The sequence below is a fragment of the Panthera uncia genome, unplaced genomic scaffold, assembly GCF_023721935.1.
Source record: "Panthera uncia isolate 11264 unplaced genomic scaffold, Puncia_PCG_1.0 HiC_scaffold_288, whole genome shotgun sequence".
Lineage (NCBI taxonomy): Eukaryota > Metazoa > Chordata > Mammalia > Carnivora > Felidae > Panthera > Panthera uncia.
Window position 1 is genome coordinate 46,304 of NW_026059416.1, and position 20,298 is coordinate 66,601.

A 20,298-nucleotide genomic window follows, 5' to 3' on the forward strand; every position below is an offset into this window, starting at 1 on the left:
TAATAATAAATAAATAAATAAATAAATAAATAAAAGAAAAAAAAGAAAAGTTTTGGAAAGCCATAATTCCAAAGATTAAACACTGAGTTACCATACGCTCCAGCAGTTCCACTCCTAGTCAGATGTATGTCCATTACAAATGAAAACATCTGCGTCCACTTAACAGCTTGTACATGTTTTCATCACAGCATTGTTCATAATAGACAAAAGTGGAGGCAGCCTAAATTTCCATCAACTTATGCATGGGTACACAAAATGTGGCATATCACACAATTTAGTATCATTTGTCAGTGAAAGGAAATGATATACTGATACCTACCACAGTATAGATGAACCTTGAAAACATGCTAAGTGAAAAAAGCTTATCACAAAAGACCACATATTATTTCCTTGCTATGAATTGTTCAGAACAGGAAAATCTATAGACACAAAGTAGATTAGTGTTTGCCTAGGAAATGGGGGGTAGTGAGATGTACCACTCAGTGATCTGAAAGTTGGATTAAACAGAGTTATGGTCAGAATGCTGTTTAGTCTTTGTTTGCTGTATTAATATTGATGTAAAATTCATTGAAATGGTTCATCTTTTGTCCATCAGAATGCATAAGAAAATTATGCATGGCCTATAAAAGATATTCAGGTTGTCTAAACATCAGTGGTAACATCAGTAGCAACAGAAAATAAGCATTGTCTTTTTTTTTTCTAAGAATCATTTTCTTTGTTCTCCTTTTTCATAGGCCTCTCCTTAGATTTTTTCTTTTACTTTATGTAGTATTTTTCTGGTTTGCTTTTTATTTAAAGGTGAACAGTTTTGGAGCACCTGGGTGTCTCAGTCGATTAAGTGTCTGACTCTTGATTTTGGCTCAGAGCTCCTCATTGGGCTCCCCACTAACAGTGTGGAGCCTGCTTCAGATTCTCTGCCTCCCTCTCTCTCTGCCCTAGCTCACTCCTTCTCTCTCTCTCTCTCAAAATAAATAAATAAACTTAAAAATAAAATACTTAATAAAGGTGAACAGTTTTAATGGAAGTATTTACATTTTCAGTTTTTTCTATGCTTTAGTTATATGAATTTCATGTAAATATTGACTTTATGTAATTCTTTGAGCTCTCTTTTCTAGGTATCTTCAGATCTTCCAATGGTGTGGGGAAATCCAGTCATCACCATAGACCCTGATAGCACAATTCCATATATTCTACACGTTTTGCCTTGGAAACGTGGTATATTCAAAGGTAACAAAACCATTAGTAAAACATTATTAACCACTAGATTAGGACAGATATATGATGAGAACAATGAAAAAATATACATTACATTTCCCGTTTCTAATAAGTGACCCAGATGGAAGTTTAGTTTTCCATTTCAGTCATTAGCTTTCTGAATAATCAGAGCTTTGGGACATGCATTTTACATCTAGCGCTATACTCTCTTGGCCATTTATTTGAATTTATTTATTGGGCAAATTTCTAGAAGTAGATATATTTAGTTAAGGGTATTTAATTTTAAAATTGTGATAAAGGGCACCTGGGTGGCTTAGTCGGTTGAGCATCCAACTCTTGATTTCAGCTCAGGTCATGATCTCACAGTCATGAGATCCAGCCCCACATCCAACTCCATGCTGAGCATGGAGCATGCTTGGGATTCTCTCCCTCCCTCCCTCCCTCCCTCTCTCTTCCCCTTCCCCACTCACATGTACTCTCGCCCTGTCTCCCTCAAAATAAATAAATAAACATTTAAAAATAAATAAATAAATAAATAAATATGGGACGCCTGGGTGGTTCAGTCGGTTGAGCGTCGGACTTCGGCTCAGGTCTCAATGTCCCAGTCTGTGAGTTCAAGCCCCACATCCGGCTCTATGCTGACAGCTCAGAGCCTGGAGCCTGCTTTGGATTCTGTGTCTCCCTCTCTCTCTGCCCCTCCCCCGCTCATGCTGTATCTCGCTCTGTCAAAAAGAAATAAACATTAAAAATTAATTAATTAATTAATTAATTAAAATGTGATAAATACTTTTAAATATGTCTACTACTTTATGAACCAGTCAACATCTTACGAGAATGTCTGTTTATAGGAATAGGTCTTATAAAAACAAGCATAGGCACTTAATTGATATATGAAAAAATAGGTTAAAGTCTTTGGTGTGTGAAGTTTTCTCCCTTTGTCTCTAATAAAGCATTCATTTATGCAAATTATCCCAATGATCCCTGAACAGAATTGGTTGCATGGGAATGTTGGTGAAGGGTGTTCCTATAAGCTTTGGAAGGGAGGGTGCCTGAGAAGCATAGAATAAAAAAAAAAAAAAAAAAGAAGGGTAGAAGAGTAATAGGGAAGACCTGAAAGACTGTAATTCATTTTTTTAATGTTTATTTATTTTTGAGAGAGAGAGAGAAAGAGAGGGAAGGGAAGGGGCTGAGAGAAAGAGGGAAACACAGAATATGAAGCAGGCTCCAGGCTCCACGCTGTCAGCACAGAGTCCTGATGCAGGGTTCAGACTCATGAACCGCAAAATCATGATCTCAGCCGAAGTCACATGCTTAACTGACTGAGCCACCTAGGTGCCCCAGGACTGTAATTCATTAAGGGAATAAGTTGTTCTATTTGGGAGGGATTTAAATGTCCCACAGCTGTTGGATCCTGCCAAGGAAATCATTATAGCATAGGTAAATGGATATACTTTAGAAGTATAGTAAGTATATACCTGGTAGCAAACCTGTGCTCCTTGGAAGAACTAGTGTCTCATCCCTGCTCCCCTCAGCAAAGACTGTTTTAGGAAAGGGTCTACACCTAGTATGCTGATGCTATTAATAAGGAGAAGGGAAACTTCAGAATGGCAAACATACTGATCCAGTCAATACCACTGTCATAGGATGTGCTGTAAAGCAAGAGTCAGCATGCACACACCTGCCCCCCACCCCCTGTCTGCTTCTAGTTGCCTTCACTTCCCATGTCACCACAGTCATAGTTATTATCATCTTCTGAAATCTTCCCATCACTTTTCACACGTTTGGCTTTACAAAGCCAATTAATAATTCTCTGTATGATAGCTTTTAGGCTATTGTGAATCTCTTCCTAAATTTACAATAAAGTATCATATTTTGTCATTTTTTTATGTAATTCACAAGATTTGAATCGATTTTAAGAAATCTAAATTTCCGTTCTTATTTTGATCATCAAATGACGGCTCTCTTACTGGTGGATTTCACTTAGTTTTAGAAAGTTAACTAGTCTTTGTAAAGGGCAACGAATCATTCAGATTTGCCATTATTAGTTTTGATAAACATATTAAATCTCATTTCCTGTTCTACAAAAGGCAGAGAGTTCTGCAGTGTATGAGAAAGTACACATGAGGAACCTCACACTCAGCATTGTTGTATTAGAAATGTTTATCACTCCCTTAAACAGAACAAAGCCCCTCTTCTATGAATCAGACTCTTAAAGTTATGGAAATGGAGCTCCAAATCACTAAGTAATCATATTTAATATGTCTTTCCTTTGGATAGTCATTTTTTGTTCATCTTGGCAGCCTTTCTGAGACCATAAAATTTCCATACATATTTTAACTGAACAGATCAGGACTCATTTAACATGCTGGTTTGAAGGAATTTGGGGAACTTAAAGGCAACTCAGGGTACATCGTTCAGTGAGGATGAATTAGTAAATGTTGCTGCCTACACAAGATATTTTGCCAGCTTCATAATTTTGAAAAATATTTGGAAGACACTATCATGATTGCTCTTTGCAGGGCGGTCCCTTAGGGTTGAATCAATGTTGACATTATGATTGGAAGAAGCAAAGCCTGTAAAGAAGGGCTAGCGCATTTTTGTTGATATTATTGTTAGAAAAGTTCTCCGGCATTTGAAACAGTGGAAATTGCTTCTGAACAACTGTTAATCTGATGCAATATTAAAAAAAAAAAAAAAAAAACTAGACTATAAAATTTTCATACATATATGAAAATATTCCTATTTGTGCTGATTAAAGAAATGTATCCATGTGCATGTATGTATCAGTGGTCTTTAAAAAAAAAAAAAAAAACAGGGGCTCCTGGGTGGCTCAATCGGTTAGGCGTCCGACTTCGGCTCAGGTCATGATCTCACGGTTCGTGAGTTCAAGCCCCGTGTCGGGCTCTGTGCTGACAGCTCAGAACCTGGAGCCTGTTTCAGATTCTGTGTCTCCCTCTCTCTCTGACCCTCCCCCATTCATGCTCTGTCTCTCTCTGTCTCAAAAATAAATAAACGTTAAAAAAAAATTAAAAAAAAATTAAAAAAAAAAACAAACCCTGTGCTCATTTTCAGTTCTGGTCTTAATTATATAACAATTATTTACAAAAGGCCTATAATTTGGGAAGCCTTGATAACTCTAGTAGTTGTAAACAAAGCAGACATTCAACCAATTATGCACTGTTTGTTAAAATATTATAACAGATGCTTTTCCTCATATGTTGACAAATACTCAATTGTTTGAGCTCCACTGTAGTAAAACCCTTGCCACTAGAGCTGCCAGAACTCCTCCCTCAGGCTCCCCAGGACTTCCCAACAAGCCAATGGCAATTAAAGGGTTAACACATGACTCATCAGGGTGCCCCAGGACTTTGATCCCATGTCCTTTCTGATTGGTCAGATTAGAATATAGGTTTGTTAATTATTTTTAGTATTAGACATGGATACATAGATTAGTATCGTGGCTCCTGCCTCCTAGGAATTCGTATCTGGTGGTGGAAATATGTATCTGTAGATCATCTCAGTACAAGGTACACTCTCATATACCAAAAGTTTAAACATGGCATTGGGGAGCATGGTAGCAGGAAATATCAACCCTAACAGTGGGGGTGTGAGAGATCTTTTTAGGGGATAATGGGTTTGATTTGGATCTCAAAGGATAAGCTGGGACTTATTAGCCAGTATGGTGGGTAGGGCATTACAGCAGAGGAAACAACCTTATTGAAAACATAGAGAAGGTACTTCATGTCAATAATGAGTAGAAGGGTGTGTCTGCAGTGTGTGCTTATGGTAAGAAATGCAGGCTGACTACAGTTAGAAATACAGGCAGACTTTGATGGGCAGAGTTTTGTTTTATTTCTTATTGCAGTGGGAGCCGTTGAGGATTTCTGAAGGGCATGAGTCAACAGAGTGTTAAAAAGAAAAATCTAGAGGTAAAATATAAAACAGATGGGAGGGACAAGAGAGGGCAGTTAGGTCTGAGAGATCCTTTAGGAGCCTTTAGTGATATTCTAGTTGATTAGTTCTCAGTATTTGTGCTTCTTGAGAAAAGAGTTTAATGGCAAGTAGTTTAGATGAGAGTTGATTACAGGAAGCACTCTGAAAGAATGGAAAGGTAAGATGCTGAAGGGACAAAGTCAATAAAAAGTAAGCTAGATAAGAGACTACTGCTGAGACCTGGGGAAGCTCCCTGGGAACCTTGGGAGAGAATTGTCACACCAAAGGGCAAGCAAATTGTGGTAATCATCCCTTTAATCCATCATTGGCTAAAGTTTGCTCTTAGGGCAAATTCCCATGGCAGTGACTCAATCCCCACTGGAAAAGTCATAGGAAACCAGTGCTGTATATGAGAACTGTCTGCAGAGGAGATTTTTGTTGGGCACTGAGAGTATACCACTAAAGTGGGGATCATGTCTTATTGATTGGTAGGTAGAAATTTTGAAAAATGGATGGATTTGGAATTTTCACAGTAGCCTACAGTGAGCTACAGTCATGTTTTCAAGTGTGTGATGTGGAGAATTGAACTTGAATGCCTCTCTGGCAATGGAACAAAAAGTGCAGATTTATCATTTTAAGTGAAAGTTAAGGGCTGACTGACTAAACCAATGATAGTGGATTAAAAAACAGAGGGGCACTTTTCAGAGAAATAAAAATGGGAAATGATGCTATAACATCTTTGGCTTCCAGAGATTCAAACTCTGAGATGAGAGATTGGCAGGACATTTCTTAGGGTATATATTATGATCAACCCTTGGGAAAGGAAAGGTAAGAAGGCATATTGACCAGGGGGAGAAAGAGGTTGGGCTTCTTGACAGGCCCAGTGAAGGCTTTTAGTCAACTCACTTGGGGCCTTTTAAGCTAGGATGGCCCTTTGGAGTCGTCCCAAGTTAGGGGAAGGAGACTGGGCCTTTATGCTGCTGTGTTGATTGGTCATTAAAAGTAGACTACATGTGGAAGGAGATTTGACCTTGGATGAGGCATTTTTTTTTTCAAGTCAAGGCAATGCCCAAAGAGGACTGGCCTGATTTTCATACTCCAGTTTCATTCCCTGTAGCTACAGAAGTTCGTCCTTCATTCCTGTCAAGGAATGTGGTTGATGCAATACAGTGTCCACCACAGCTGCATGTGATGAACATTGGATATGGAGAAATGAGGGAGAAAGTAGAGTCGAATGTGCTTCTGAGAGTAAGCAACACTAAGGAAGGTGATATAATTTACTGTGAGATATGTCAACTATACTTCCTTTTAAAAATAGTTTTCTTAGGGGCACCTGGGTGGCTCAGTCAGTTAAGCGTCTGGCCCTTGGTTTCAGCTCAGGCCATGATCTCATGGTTTCATGAGTTCGAGCCCTGCACTGGGCTGAGAGCTAACAGTGCAGAGCCTGCTTGGGATTCTCTCTCTCTCCCTGCCCCTCCCTGGCCCTCTCGCTCTCTCTCTCTCTCTCTCTCTCAAAATAAATGAATAAACTTAAGAGAAAAAAAACAGAAATGTTATAGAATGTTTATTGTTATTACTGAGAAATTAATTTGATAAAATCTCAGTTATTTTCAATTATAAGATTTTATTTTTTGGAAGTTATGAATATAGAACCACAATTTAACAGGTCACTAAGAACATTGATTCTTACTATTCAGAAGTATAATTAAAACTAATGAAATCTTCTGGTAAATTTGGGGGGAAAACTGGTTTTCCCTGCATCCAGCACTGCATTGGGCTCTGTGCTAACATTGTGGAGCCAGTTTGGGATTCTCTGTCTCTGTCACTGTCTCTCTCTCACTCTGTCTCTGCCCTTCCCTCACTCGTGCGCATACTCTCTCTCTCAAAAATAAATATACATTAAAAATATTTTTTTTTAAATTTTTTTTTTAATGTTTATTTTTGAGAGAGAGAGAGAGAGAGAGAGAGAGAGAAAGAGACAGAGCTCAAGAGGGGAAGGGCCAGAGAGAAAGACATACACAGAATCTGAAGCTGGCTCCAGGCTCTGAGCTGTCAGCACAGAGCCCGATGCGGGGCTCGAACTCACAAACTGCAAGATCATGACCTGAGCCAAAGTCGGATGCTCAACCAACTGAGCCACCCAGGCGCCCCTAAAAATATTTTTAAAAAGGATGAATATCCAAAATATATAAAGAACTTATAATAGCCAACACCCAAAAAGTAAATAATCCGATTAAAACTAGGCAGAAGACATGAACAGCCATTTCTCCAAAGAAGACACCCAGATGGCCAACAGACACATGAAAAGATGCTCACCCTCATTCATTATCAGGGAAATGCAAAGCAAAACTACAGTGAGATATCACCTCACACCTGTCAGAATGGCTAAAATCAAAAACACAAGGAACAACAAGTTTGGAGAGGATGTGGAGAAAAGGAATACTTGTGTGCTGTCAGTGGGAATGCAAACTGGTGCAGCCACTGTGGAAAACAGAAAGGAGGTTCCTCAAAAAGTTAAAAATAGATCTACCCTGTGATCCAGTACTGGCACTACTGGGTTTTTACCCACAAAATAGAAAAACATTAATTCAAAGGGACACATGCGCTCTTATGTTTATAGCAGCATTGTTGACAATAGGCAATTATGGAAAGCAGCTTAAGTGTCCATCAATAGATGAATGGATAAAGAAGTGGTATAAAGAAAGAATGAAATCTAACTATTTACAATGATATGGATGGAGGTAGAGAGTATAATGCTAAGTGAAATAGGTCAGAGAAAGATACCATATGATTTAAGTATGTGGAATTTAAGAAACAAAACAAGTGAAGGGTACCTGGGTGGCTCAGTCGGTTGAGTGTCTGAACCTTGGATTCAGCTCACGTCATGATCTCATGGTTGATGAGTTGGAGCCCTGCATCAAACTCCAAGCTGACAGTGCAGAGCCTGCTGGAGATTCTCTCTCTTTCCCTCTTCTCTGCCTCTTCCCTGTTCATTCTCTCTCTCTCTCTTTCTCTCTCTCTCTCTCAAAAATAAATAAATAAACTTTAAAAAAGGAACCACGCAAAGGGGGAAAGAAAGCAAACCGAGAAATGGTTTCTTTTTAAAAATTTTTTTATTTATTTTTCAGAGAGAGAGAGCATGAGCAGGGGAGGGACAGAGAGAGAGGGGTACAGAGAATTCAAATCAGGCTCTGTGCTGTCAGCAGGGCTCGAACTCACAAACCACAAGATCATGACCTAAGCCAAAGTCAGATGCCTAACTGACTGAGCTACCTGGGTGCCCCAAGAAACAGACTCTTAACTACAGAGAATAAACCGATAGTTATCAGAAAGGAGGTGGGTGGGGAAATAGGTGAAATAGGTGAAGGGAATTAAGAGTACATTTATCTTGATGAGCACTGAGTAATCTATAGAATTGTTGAATCACTATATTGTACACCTGAAACTAATATAACAGTGTCTGTTAACTGTACTGGAATTAAAATTAAAACTTAATATGAAAAACTGACAAAAAATTTAAAAAAATCATTAAAAATTAAATTTAAAAATTAAAAAGCAGTGATCAGTAGGATTGATTTATTAGAGAAGGAAACCCCAGTTTTGTTTATTTGAAAATTATCTTTTTATGTCAACAAATTTCAGTAAAATGGAAAAATAGTCAGTCAACCTAGATATGAAAACACATGACCTTAGGAGCACCTGGGTGGCTCAGTCAGTTAAATGTCTGACTCTTGATTTTGGCTCAGGTCATGATCTCACAATTTATGGGTTTGAGCCCCATGTTGGGCTCCGAACTCACAGGATGGAGCCTGCTTGGGATTCTCTCTCTCTCCCTCTGTCTGCCCCTTTCCTTCTCTTGCACTCTCTTTCTCTGTCTCAAAATAAAGAAATAAACTTAAAAAGGAAAAAAAAAGAAAACACGTGATCTTAAAGGAAAATAGAGACAGACAAAACCAAGCAAACAAAAAATACTGTGTATGAAGGCATGGTAGAAATCCTGTGTTAATGACTGAATGCATTAAAACATGATGGCTTAATTCTCTTCTTCATAACTAGATAGTGACCTAGAATGCAAAAAGCATATATTACTGTCCATTATTACAGGATTAGTATGTAACAAAATATAGAGATGTAGTAATAACCTGTTGCATGTTCATAGTATGGAAATACACAACTAAATTTCCATTTGTCTCAGATAGAAGTTTGATCTTTTATACAAGACTGATGTTTAGGTGAAAATGATTAAGCTTAAAAGCAAATGACTGGGCTTTAGTGGTTAGCATATACTTTAGTAAGAATAATCCTTAAATTTATTTTGATTGCAATAACAATGTGTTTCATGAATATGATTTAGAGATAGCTATAATCATACATGTTGGCAATATAGAGCAAGTCCTAACATTGCACTAAGAAAATGAACTTGAACGTGTAAAAATTAAGTTTGTATAAGTTTATATAACCTACATATCACTTTTTCTAATAATTTTCTCCAGTTCTTTAATAATCTACATAGAGCACATGTGTCTCTGGAATAACTGTTCTTAGGTTCTTATGAGGCTGCCACATGGATCAGCTCACTGCCCTCCAGCTTGTGAATATCAGCATTATAATATAACTTTAAAAAGCAAATTTTAATGACAAGCAAGAGACGTTTTCAACTTGTAGGGATACCTCTTGATTCCCTTTCTCTGATGAGAGATGAAGGGCTAAGAAGCTAAATAATTAATTTGGGGCCTGGAAATCCACAAATATAATGTGAAATCTGGATCCCAGCCATGTAAATGTGGCCTTTTTAGCTCAGGGTTTTGTTCCCTGATTCTCAATTATGACCCCAAGATCCAAGACTCCAGGCTACCACAGACTAGCCCATATTCCACAACAAATGTCATTTCCAGTGATGACCCAAAACAGGGGATCCCTGTTCCTAGCTTGTGTGTGCATTTAACTTAAAATTTTTAGTTGAGAGAGGATTCTCTGAACATCTCTTCCAATGTAGTGTAGAAAAGACAATCTCTAAATTTTTTAAAACAACTTTTATCTAATTGTTAATTAGTATAATTATTTTATTAATCTGGGTCTAAGACTTGATAATTAACCCTTATGAACTCTTACTTTTTCATCTCCAAGGAAAAAGTCTTTATAAATTCTTAACAATCATTAATGACATTTACTTGTGACTAAAAGAAGGGGTGGGATAAACTTGAGTAGTTGAGTATCTTACCTTTGTCCACAGAATTGACAGACCTACAAAAGAGAAAGGCAATAACAAGGATCACTTAATGAATTATAAGTCATTTAATTGTATGAGCAAAAATTAAGCTGAAATAATTTAATGTATTAATCATGGCATGTTGGCCTAAAATAATCTCTAAATAGCAAGAATATTTTTGAAAGTTTATTTATTTTGAGAGAGAGAGAGAAAGCACAAGTGGGGGAGGAGCACAGAGAGAGGGAGAGAGAGAGAGTCCCAAGTAGGCTCCACCCTGTCAGTGCAGAGCCTGATGCGAGGCTTGAAACCATGAACCGTGAGATCATGGCCTGAGCTGAAGTCAGATGCTTAACCAAGCGAGCCACCCAGGTGCCCCAACAAGAATATTTTTATACCTAAAGCTAATGCAATGTTATATATCTATTATATCTTCAGTAAAAACATTTTAAAGATTAAAGAATATTTTCATATAGCATTTACTCACACTACCAAATGTTTAGATGGTATAGAACACTCTATGAGCACATTTCAGTGCACTCACCAAGGTGTGTTGTTTATTCCACATTACAAAACTAAATATTGAGAATCCACATTTAAAGTGGTTTCCAGTCATATTAGTAAATTTATTCTCTACCCTGAACATGCATGATAGTATAGTCTGAAATTCTTTTTTATTATCCATGACCCTTGATAATATGGTAGCTCCAGAAAGAAGGTAGCAATGATCCATTTTGATGTAGCGGACAATTCCCGTGTATTTTTTCAATAGGAGCTTCAAGTGCTCTTTTACTTGCTGAAAAGTGATTGTATTCATTCAGTTCAACACAATTGCAAATTACAGCTAAGATTCATTTCTGCAAATTTGCAGTTCGGAATTTCTTACACTAGAATGAAATCTGTTATGACATTGGCACAAGAAAGCCTCGTCCAAACAATTGGAAACAAGCTTTTAGTCAGCTTTGCTAAAGACTTTACAAAATTTTTGCCATAAACTTCTGTTTAGTGTCAAAATAAAACATTTAATGTGTGCACAATAAAGTTCCTATGTTAGACCTATGTTTGAACAAGATAGAAGTCATCTTTATATTTAGCATTCTGCTACTATCTGAAATTATACTCTGTCCAGAAAGATGTATATTACCAGTTACCATCTTTAACATACAAATTAAGTTCAAAATCTGATTTCTAATACTGTATGTGATAAGAAGCACTGCTTGTCACATGTGTCTTCAGAGTGTGATGCTGAGCAAAAGTAGTGTTACTTAAATTGTCATTTTTCATTTAAAGCTTAGGCAGTATATTCATGCTAACCACCACCTTGCGGTGGCAAAATTGCATATCTTTTGCTATTTTACTGTTTCCTATTTTGTTCCTACTTACTACTGTATTCCTATTTTTCTATTTCTTATTTTACTGTGTTGCAAAGGAATACATTCAGAAGTCAAACATGACTTCAGCCTCCGATTATATCATTCTCTGGTTGTGTGACCTTGACCTCACTGAATGTCACTTCTCATACATGTAAAATATTGACAGTGTTTAATCTTTCAGGGTGGTTATGGGCATTAAGTGAGAATATATGAAAAGTGCTCATTGAGTAGGTGCTCAGTTAATGTTTAGCACACTTATTTAATATACTAACTCCCATTTTTAAAATTTCCTAATATGATAGGGATTTACAGGAGGATTTATAGCTCCTATTATCCCCAGTCTTCTTAGTCTGTCTCAATGAAAATAACAGAAACTTGACTGAAACTGAATTTGGATTTTACTGGCTTGTTGCCATCAGCAATACGGCCTGCCACATAGTCGTATAGGCTTGAAGAACAATTAGATTCCACTGGTCTTCAAAACAAATGTCGGTTGTATGAAGCATTTTCTTGCTTTCTCAGGTGAAGGAAATGTTTTGCAAAAGCAGATCCTTGAGGCTTTGTGGAGAGAATGAGTTGGGTTTGCCTGGATCCTCTCCTGCTCTCTTGGGCTCTCCTCTTTGCTTTGACCATCTCCACTTCCCCATGCAGCCTGTGGTCTGATGTTTCATGACAGCTTTAGCCATCTGTGTGGTATTACCCTTCAGGGCTTGGGAGCCCTCAACTGTGTCTTCCTGCTCCCGTCCCCCAGATCAAATTCTAGTCTCAAGCCCCACTCGGGTTATTGGTTACAGATAAATTCATTCATAGTGCTAGATCAGTGAGTGATGTATGCTCTGTTTTCTGTCTTTATGCTAGATAATTTGTCCTTTGACCTCTAGACCAACATCTGGCATCCAGTACCAGGTATCTGGTCACTATTGAATGTAAGAAGCAATACATTTCAAACATAAAATTGTTTCTAATATACTTTAGAAATTACTTGGTAGTGCAACAGAAGTGCAGTTAAAATATGAGAACAAAAATTTATAAACTTGGAGAAAAACCTAAATTCGATAACTGCATCTACTCTATTAAGCAAAAGGAAGACACTCTTGCATCTCCAGTGTTTGTCACGAGGCCTCCATTTATTTGGCCCAACACTCACTTGTAATTCTTGATTATTTATTAGAAATAGTTTTTCCTGGGAGTTCAAAGTAGGCTGTCGATGCTCTATTGCATATAAATTCAGGTTGTTCTTTATATTTGAATTTTGAACTGCTAAGATATATGTAGCATTGTTACCAAAAAGAAATCTTTCTCTTATTCTATGTGTGAGTATGTGTGTGTGTGTCTGGGTGTCTGTGTGTGTCTGTGTCCTACTTTACCAGTCAAAAGAATTTGTGTATTTTATGAGGACTTGTTTACAATAGAAGGAAAATATGATTTCCTAAGTCATTGGTGTTTCTCATGTAAGATTTTTGCATGAGAATCTCAGTTATATGGGGTGCCTGGGTGGCTCAGTCGGTTAAGCCTCCGACTTCGGCTCAGGTCATAATCTCACAGCTTGTGAGTTCAAACCCCGCGACAGGCTCTGTGGTGACAGCTCAGAGCCTGGAACATGCTTCAGATTCTGAGTCTCCCCCTCTTTCTGCCCCTTCCCTACTCATACTCTGTCTCTCTCTCTCTCTCTCAAAAATAAATAATAGGGGCATCTGGGTGGCTCAGTCAGTTGAGCGTCTGACAGCGGCACAGGTCATGATCTCAGAGTTTGTGAGTTCGAGCCCCACGTCAGGCTCTGTGCTGACAGCTCAGGGCCTAGAGCCTGTTTCGGATTCTTTGTCTCCATCTCTCTGCCCCTCCCCCACTTGTATTCTCTCTCTCTCTCTCTCAAAAATAAACATAAAAAAATAAAAATAAATTATAAAACATTTTAAATACTAGAAAAAAAGAATCTCAGTTATAGGGCATTATATAAATAATTTATTCATACATTTTCATGAAAATTTTTAAATTCTAATCACCCTTCAAAGATGCTTTTCTACTATGTGAGGAATCAAGGAAAACCAGTGGAGGTTAGTAGGGTTTGAAGATCATTCAGAAATTCTGAAACTAAAACTCTTTTTTTGTGGGGGGGGGCATTTCATTCTTTTTTTCTTAACTTGGAGCATCAAAAAATTTTAAAAATACTTGTGAACATTTGCCTTTTACCCTCTGCATTTTTGTGAAAAGCAATCTCCCCCATTTTATTGCTCGGATGAGGCCTAAGGATGCTTTTTAATATGAAAATTCATTATTTTATATAGAAATTACTTCTAGAAATAAATTTAAAGTAAAATTAACAAAATAAATAAAGGCTTTACATGGAAGTTTAAGAAGCCACCCCCACGAAGCAGTGAATTCGAACAAATGAGGAAATAGTTGCATTTGATATCAGTGAAATAGACATGAATATATGGAACAGAGAGATGTAGATGGATAGAGGTGACAAGATAGATAGATAGATAGATAGATTGATTCAAGTGTTCTGGATACCTGAATATGATGGCTTCATTAATTTTCCTGCATTATTTATGTCACTCATGATATTGCCTACTGCGAAAAGATACCCATAGTTGGCTGTGAACTTCCTTTACGCATCCCACTTACACAGTACATTCAGTTAGGGGTGACACTTCTCAAATCCTATTGTCAACTTGCTGAGCAGTGTTAAGTATAATATCTGAAATACAAAGTGTGCTATTTATTTACTTAGAGAGAGAGAGAGAGCATGAGCAGGTGAGAGAGGCAGAGAGACAGAATCTTAAGCAGACTCCATGCTCAGCACAGAGCCCGATGCAGGACTCAATCCCACAATCTGGGGTCATGACCTGAGCGGAATAAAGACTTGGACACTCAACCAACTGACCTACCCAGGCACCCCCAAAGCGTGCTTTTTACACAGTTTTATTGTGGTTTAATTGATATACAATAAGCTATGCATATTTAAAGTATATAGTTTGATTCTTAACACATGCATAGAGCCATGAATCCGTTGTTACAAATCAGATAATGAATATAGGTCACCCCAGAAAGTTTCTTTGTGTCTCTTTTTAATGCTTTTACCCTCCTCACCCCTCACACCACAAGCTACCCTTGCCCTAGGCAATCATTTCTCTGTTTTCTGTCACTATATATGCATTTCACAGCGTTGTATATAAACTACATCACACAGTTTAACCTTTTTAAGGGATTGTTTTCTTTTATGCAACATAACTATTTTAAGATCCATCCACAGAGTGCATGTATCAATACTTTATTCCTTTTATTACTAAGTAGTAGTCCATGGAATGGATAAGCCACAATATGCTGCTGTACTTACCTTTGACGGACATTTGGGTTTTTCCACTTTTTTTGGTAGTTATCAGTAAAGCTGATATGAACATTTATACATAAATCTGTGTGTGGGCATATACTTTCATTCATCTTGAGTAAATCACTTATATGTGGAATGCCTGGATAATATGGTAGTTGAATTTACAATGTTTAAGGAAGTAACTGCCAACAATATTTCAATGAGATTGTCTCTCTTTCCATTCTCACTTGCACTGCATAAAAGTTCCAGTTTCTCTATACCCTTGACCATAGTTTGTAGGACTGGCCATTGCAATTTGATCGATTTTCATCTGTGTGTAGTTCAGTTGCAGTGTGGATTTACTCTATATTTCTGTAATGAATAATAATGTTGAGCATGTTTTCTTGTGCTTCTTTGTCATCTATAGGTCTTCTAACGATATGCTTTTTCAAATCTTTTGCCCATCATTTCCTGTATGTTGGGTGGTTTCTTTTCTTATTGCCCAATTTTTAGGCTTTTTCAAATTTATTCTGGATGCATGGGTTTTTTTTTTTTCAGATATGTGGTTTAAAATTTTTTCTTCCAATTTGTGATTTTGTTTTAATTTTCTTAATGGTGTCTATCGAATTACAGAAGTTTTTTTCCTACCTATATTGACGGATAATTGAAAATAAAAATTGTATACATTTAAGATGTTCACTGTGACGATATGATATATGTATACATCCTGAACTGGTAACAGAAGTTTTCACTTATAATGAAATGAAATTTATCACCTTTTTCTTGCATGAATCAGGAAGAAACATGTGTCCTTAATGGCAGTCTGGATTGTTGCTGCTTTAAAGTTTTGCCCCAGTAATGAAAGCATAGGTTCTTCCTAAGCAAAAAAGTAATCAGCCATCCTTTACAACAGAAATCTGAATCCTGTAGATTTTATTAATCCTTTTTGTCGTATATGTTACACATTTCAAAAATTTGTTTTTTAAACAGCAAACAGCATAAAGCCACAGAAAAAGAAAATGGAGCCTAGAGGGCTACAGTTGGGCACTAGACTACTATGCATTTTATCATAAAAATAAGGCGCTTAATTGGAGTAGAAAACAAGAGCTGTATTGTACATAGAATAAAAGCAGATATGGCCACAACACTGGTCTCTTTATCTCTGTTCTTCATTAGCCACCAAATTTTGTTTTTCCACCTTGCCTTTTGGTCCCCCAGAGAGAAAATACAACAAAAGAAAATGAGTTAGGAAGGTGGTTAAAATGAAGTAAGAAAAAGATAGAAGAAGGAAGGATTAGCAGAGATTTCCTCAGGCTTTCATCTTTAGTCTTGCTACTCAGATTTCGTAGGATAGTATAGTAGAGAAACAAAACAATGAAAATTCATTCAATCGTGTGTGGTATAATGTGCGTAGAGCAGATATGTATGAAAACACTTCTTGACAGAATTCATGTCCCTCCAAGAAATTCACAAGTTGATAAAAGCCCAGCCATACAGAAAATTTCCTTAAACACAGTATTCCTCATTAGCAATAGGGAGTGGTGAAGCATGAAGCCAATGGAAGGAAGAGGGTGGGTGTAGGGAGACCAAGTGCAAAGAGGCCAAAGACCTTGCCAGGTTTAACTGTTGTCATGGAAACTTGTTTTTGGAAGTTTTCTAAGGGGTGAAATAGTTTAGATAATCAGTGGGCAGTATCTGAAACCTATTACTCTAGGCCAAAAATAAATGTTTTGTAAGTATGTGAGTTACTTTGCTATTTTTCCACGCAAAAGCCCACTTATTCTGTGGTGTATTTGGTGATATTTAGGCATGACTTAATATGCCATTTTCCGTATTCTACGTTTGGTAAATACATTTATGTATTATTTATGCCTTTGTCACTTACTATGTGACCTGGAGTGAGTTACCCAACCTTCTCTACAGCCCAGCTTGCTGAACTTGAAAATGAGTCCAGTGAGGAATTAATTTATACGTTTATTAAAGGAGTTCAATAGGTAATGAATGGGAGGCATTTAGCATATACCTAACACAGAGTAAGCGTTCAATAAATGATTTCACATTGTTTTCAAAAGGCTAACCACTGGTACTAAATTGCATTGCTCAGGCTTTAAACTTGAGTCTGATATTGACGTTTACAAGATAGTATGAAATTAGGGAAAAACAATTCCTAATGAAAACCAAACTATACACTAGGAAATGTTGGTTTGACTGTTTAAAATACATTTTGAAAAAATCAAACCCGTAGAGTGTTTAGCAGAGGTGAAAAAAATCCATTTGTCAGAATAAAAGCTTGATCTATTGAAAATATAATAGCTATAATTATGATCCCTATTAGATTTTTTTTGGTAACACTCATTTCAGATAAACTGAAAACCTCCATTAAGTCAATAATGCTGTATCTTAGAGAGTTGCTTTGTACACTATTATGTCCTGTATACCTATAGTTTTTCCAAAGCAGTCCTTTAGTTTTCCTGTCATGCTTTTAAACTGAACCACCAACAATCAACCTTTTATTTACCTTTCTTCCCTTTGGGTTGGTTGGCCTTGGCCCAAACGGAGGAATATAGGGAGCAAAGTAATCACACGTGCCTAGTGTGGAAAAATATTATCACCTTTTGAAACACATATTTTCATAATCATTATTGATGGCATTTGGTTTGAAGGTTCATTGCTGATACTTACTGAGTCTAATGTTACTCTTTGTAATAAGTTTATAAGAATTTGACTGCTTGTCTCTTCTACCTTAGCTAATTCATAACCAAAAGTAAAAATGCAATTTAAAAATGTAACTGTTTAGGAAAAAAATTAAAATTAAATTCCCAAGAACAAAGATTTTTTATTGGGAAAATAACTGTGCATAAATTAGTGGCATAATTCTAAGAAACATTGTTTCAAAGTGTTCTTTCAATTAAGAGATAAGCTACTAAATAGACCTATAATTCCATAGTTCTCTTCACTTACTTCTAAGTTTTAAGATAAATACTTAATTTCTCTTGTTGGTATCTAACATATGGTCTTGTTACACTCCTGTAGGGCTTTTGAATTGTTTTACAAATGATTGTTCCATTTCTCTTTGTTAAGGGACAATAAAAGTGTAATAACGTTTGGATGGGTGTATTGGAGAAAGAAGAAATGTGCTGAGTATACAAGTAGGCTGAAATGAGAAAGAATGGAGAATGTGTGCTTTTAAATCTTGAGACTAGTTCATCGTACTTGAAATATTGATTAGGTTTCCTTATTATTCCTTGCGCACGTTGTTTAACATTATGTAAGTTTATCCAAATCATGGTTTTATCTGACTGAATTGTTTTACTTAGGTCCATTTAAAATTTTTCAATACAAGTGTATAGAAATTTAACTGCTTTTGTTTGTTGACTTTGTATCCTGCATATTTCGTGAACGCATTTATTATTAGGTCTATCCTTTTTGTGTCCATGATCATTAAGGTTTTCTCCATATGAGATTGTGTCATCTGCAAACAGATAATTTTACTTCTTCCTTTCCAATATGGATACCTTTGCTACGTTTCCTTGCACACTTGCTCTGACTAGAAATTCCAGTATTATGTTGAGTAGAAGCCTAAACCAGAGACATCCTTATCTTGTTTCTAATCTTAAAGGAAAAAATTTCAGTCTTTTACCACTGGGAGTATAATATTAGCTGTTTGTTTTCACATATGGCTATTATCATTTTGAGAAAGTTCTATTCCTAATTTATTTTTGCCATGAACGTTTTGATGTGGAATTTTGTCACTTTTATCCATCAATCAAGATTATCATGTGGTTTTTTTTTTTTTCATTCTGTCAATGTGCTACAGTACACTCACTGATTTTTGTATGTTGAACCACCATTCATTCATTCCTTCATTCTTTGTTGAAATAAAAACCATTTAACTATGGTATAGAATCTTTTTGGTATGCTGCTGAATTCGATTTGCTAGTATTTAGTTGACAAGTTTTGTATCAGTGTTCATCAGGGATATTGGATTTTAATTTTCTTTTCTTGCCCTATCTTTGTCTGCTTTTGTATCAGGACAGTGCTAGCCTCCTAGAATGAGGCTATGTTTTCCCTCCTCTATCAATTTTTAAGTTTTTGAGAAAAAGAAGATAGTAATTCTTCTTTAAGTATTTGGTAGAATTCAACAATGAAGCCATCTCGTCCTGGGCTTGTCTTTGTGGGAAGAGTTTTCCTTACAAATTCAATGTCCTTATTAGATTTATGTCTATTCTGTTTTTCTTTTATTCATGAGCATTTTTAGTAGATTGTGTGTTTCTCGGATATTGTCCATTTCATCTAAGTTACCCAATTTGGGGGGCATATGATGGTTCATTGTAGTCTCTTATAAAGCTTTTTATTTTGGAGAAAACAATGTAATGTCCCCACTTTTTTCCTGAGTTTATTAATTGGAGTCTTCATTTCTTTTTTCTTAATCACTTGAAAATTCTGCCAGTGATGTTGACCTTTTCAAAGAGAGAAACTTTCTGGTTTTTGCTTTTCTCTTCTCTGTTTTATTTACCTCTACTCTGATCTTTATCATTTCCTTTCTTCTGCTAGTTTTGGGTTGAATTTGCTTTTCTTTTTCCAGTTCTGTATTGTGTGCAGTTAGGTTGTTGATTTTAGGTTGTTCTTTTTAACATATGCTTTTGCTGCTATGAGTTGCCCTCTTAGTGTTGCTTTCACTGCATCACACCAGTTTCGTATGCTGTGTTCTCATTGTCGATCATCTATATAGTTTCAGACTTCTATTTTTTTCTAAGTTTTTTTGAAATATTGGTTAAAAGTATGTTGTTTAGTGTCCAAATTTGTGACATTCCTTTTTTCCTTATGTTACTGACTATAATTTCATGCCATTGTGATGAGGCAACATGCTTTCTATGATTTAAATCTTTTTCAGTTATTAGGATATGCCTTGTGGCCTCACATGTGATCCATTCTGGACAGTGTCCAAAGTTGATTTAAGAAGTTGGATACTCCATTGTTGATGGGTGGATGTTCTATATGAGCCAGTTAGGTCTAGTGGTTCTAAGTGATGGTCACATCCTATGTGTCTTTATTGGTATTCTGTCTAGTTGTTCTGTCCATTAAGAGTTATTGGGGCCCCTGTGTGGCTCAGTTGGATTGGTATCTGACTCTTGACTTCAGCTCAGGTCGTGATCCCAAGGTTGTGGGATGGAGCCCCACATCAGATTCCATGCTGAGTGTGGAGCCTGCTTTGGATTCTTTCTCTCTCTCTCTCTCTCCTCTTCCCCTCTCCCCTA

At 36.7% G+C, this 20,298-nt stretch overlaps 1 protein-coding gene across 1 annotated transcript in view; it reads left to right on the forward strand.

Moving 5' to 3' along the window:
• LOC125917905 (cilia- and flagella-associated protein 47-like) overlaps positions 1–6,396 on the forward strand; it is a gene marked incomplete at its 3' end in the record, with an annotated part of 51,085 nt that extends 44,689 nt beyond the window's left edge. The window contains exons 6-7 of the mRNA XM_049623987.1: positions 1,116–1,227; positions 6,266–6,396. Of these exons, the coding sequence (XP_049479944.1) occupies positions 1,116–1,227; positions 6,266–6,396 (243 nt within the window). The remainder of the gene's footprint in view (positions 1–1,115; positions 1,228–6,265) is intronic.
• Between the last annotated feature and the right edge of the window lie 13,902 nt (positions 6,397–20,298).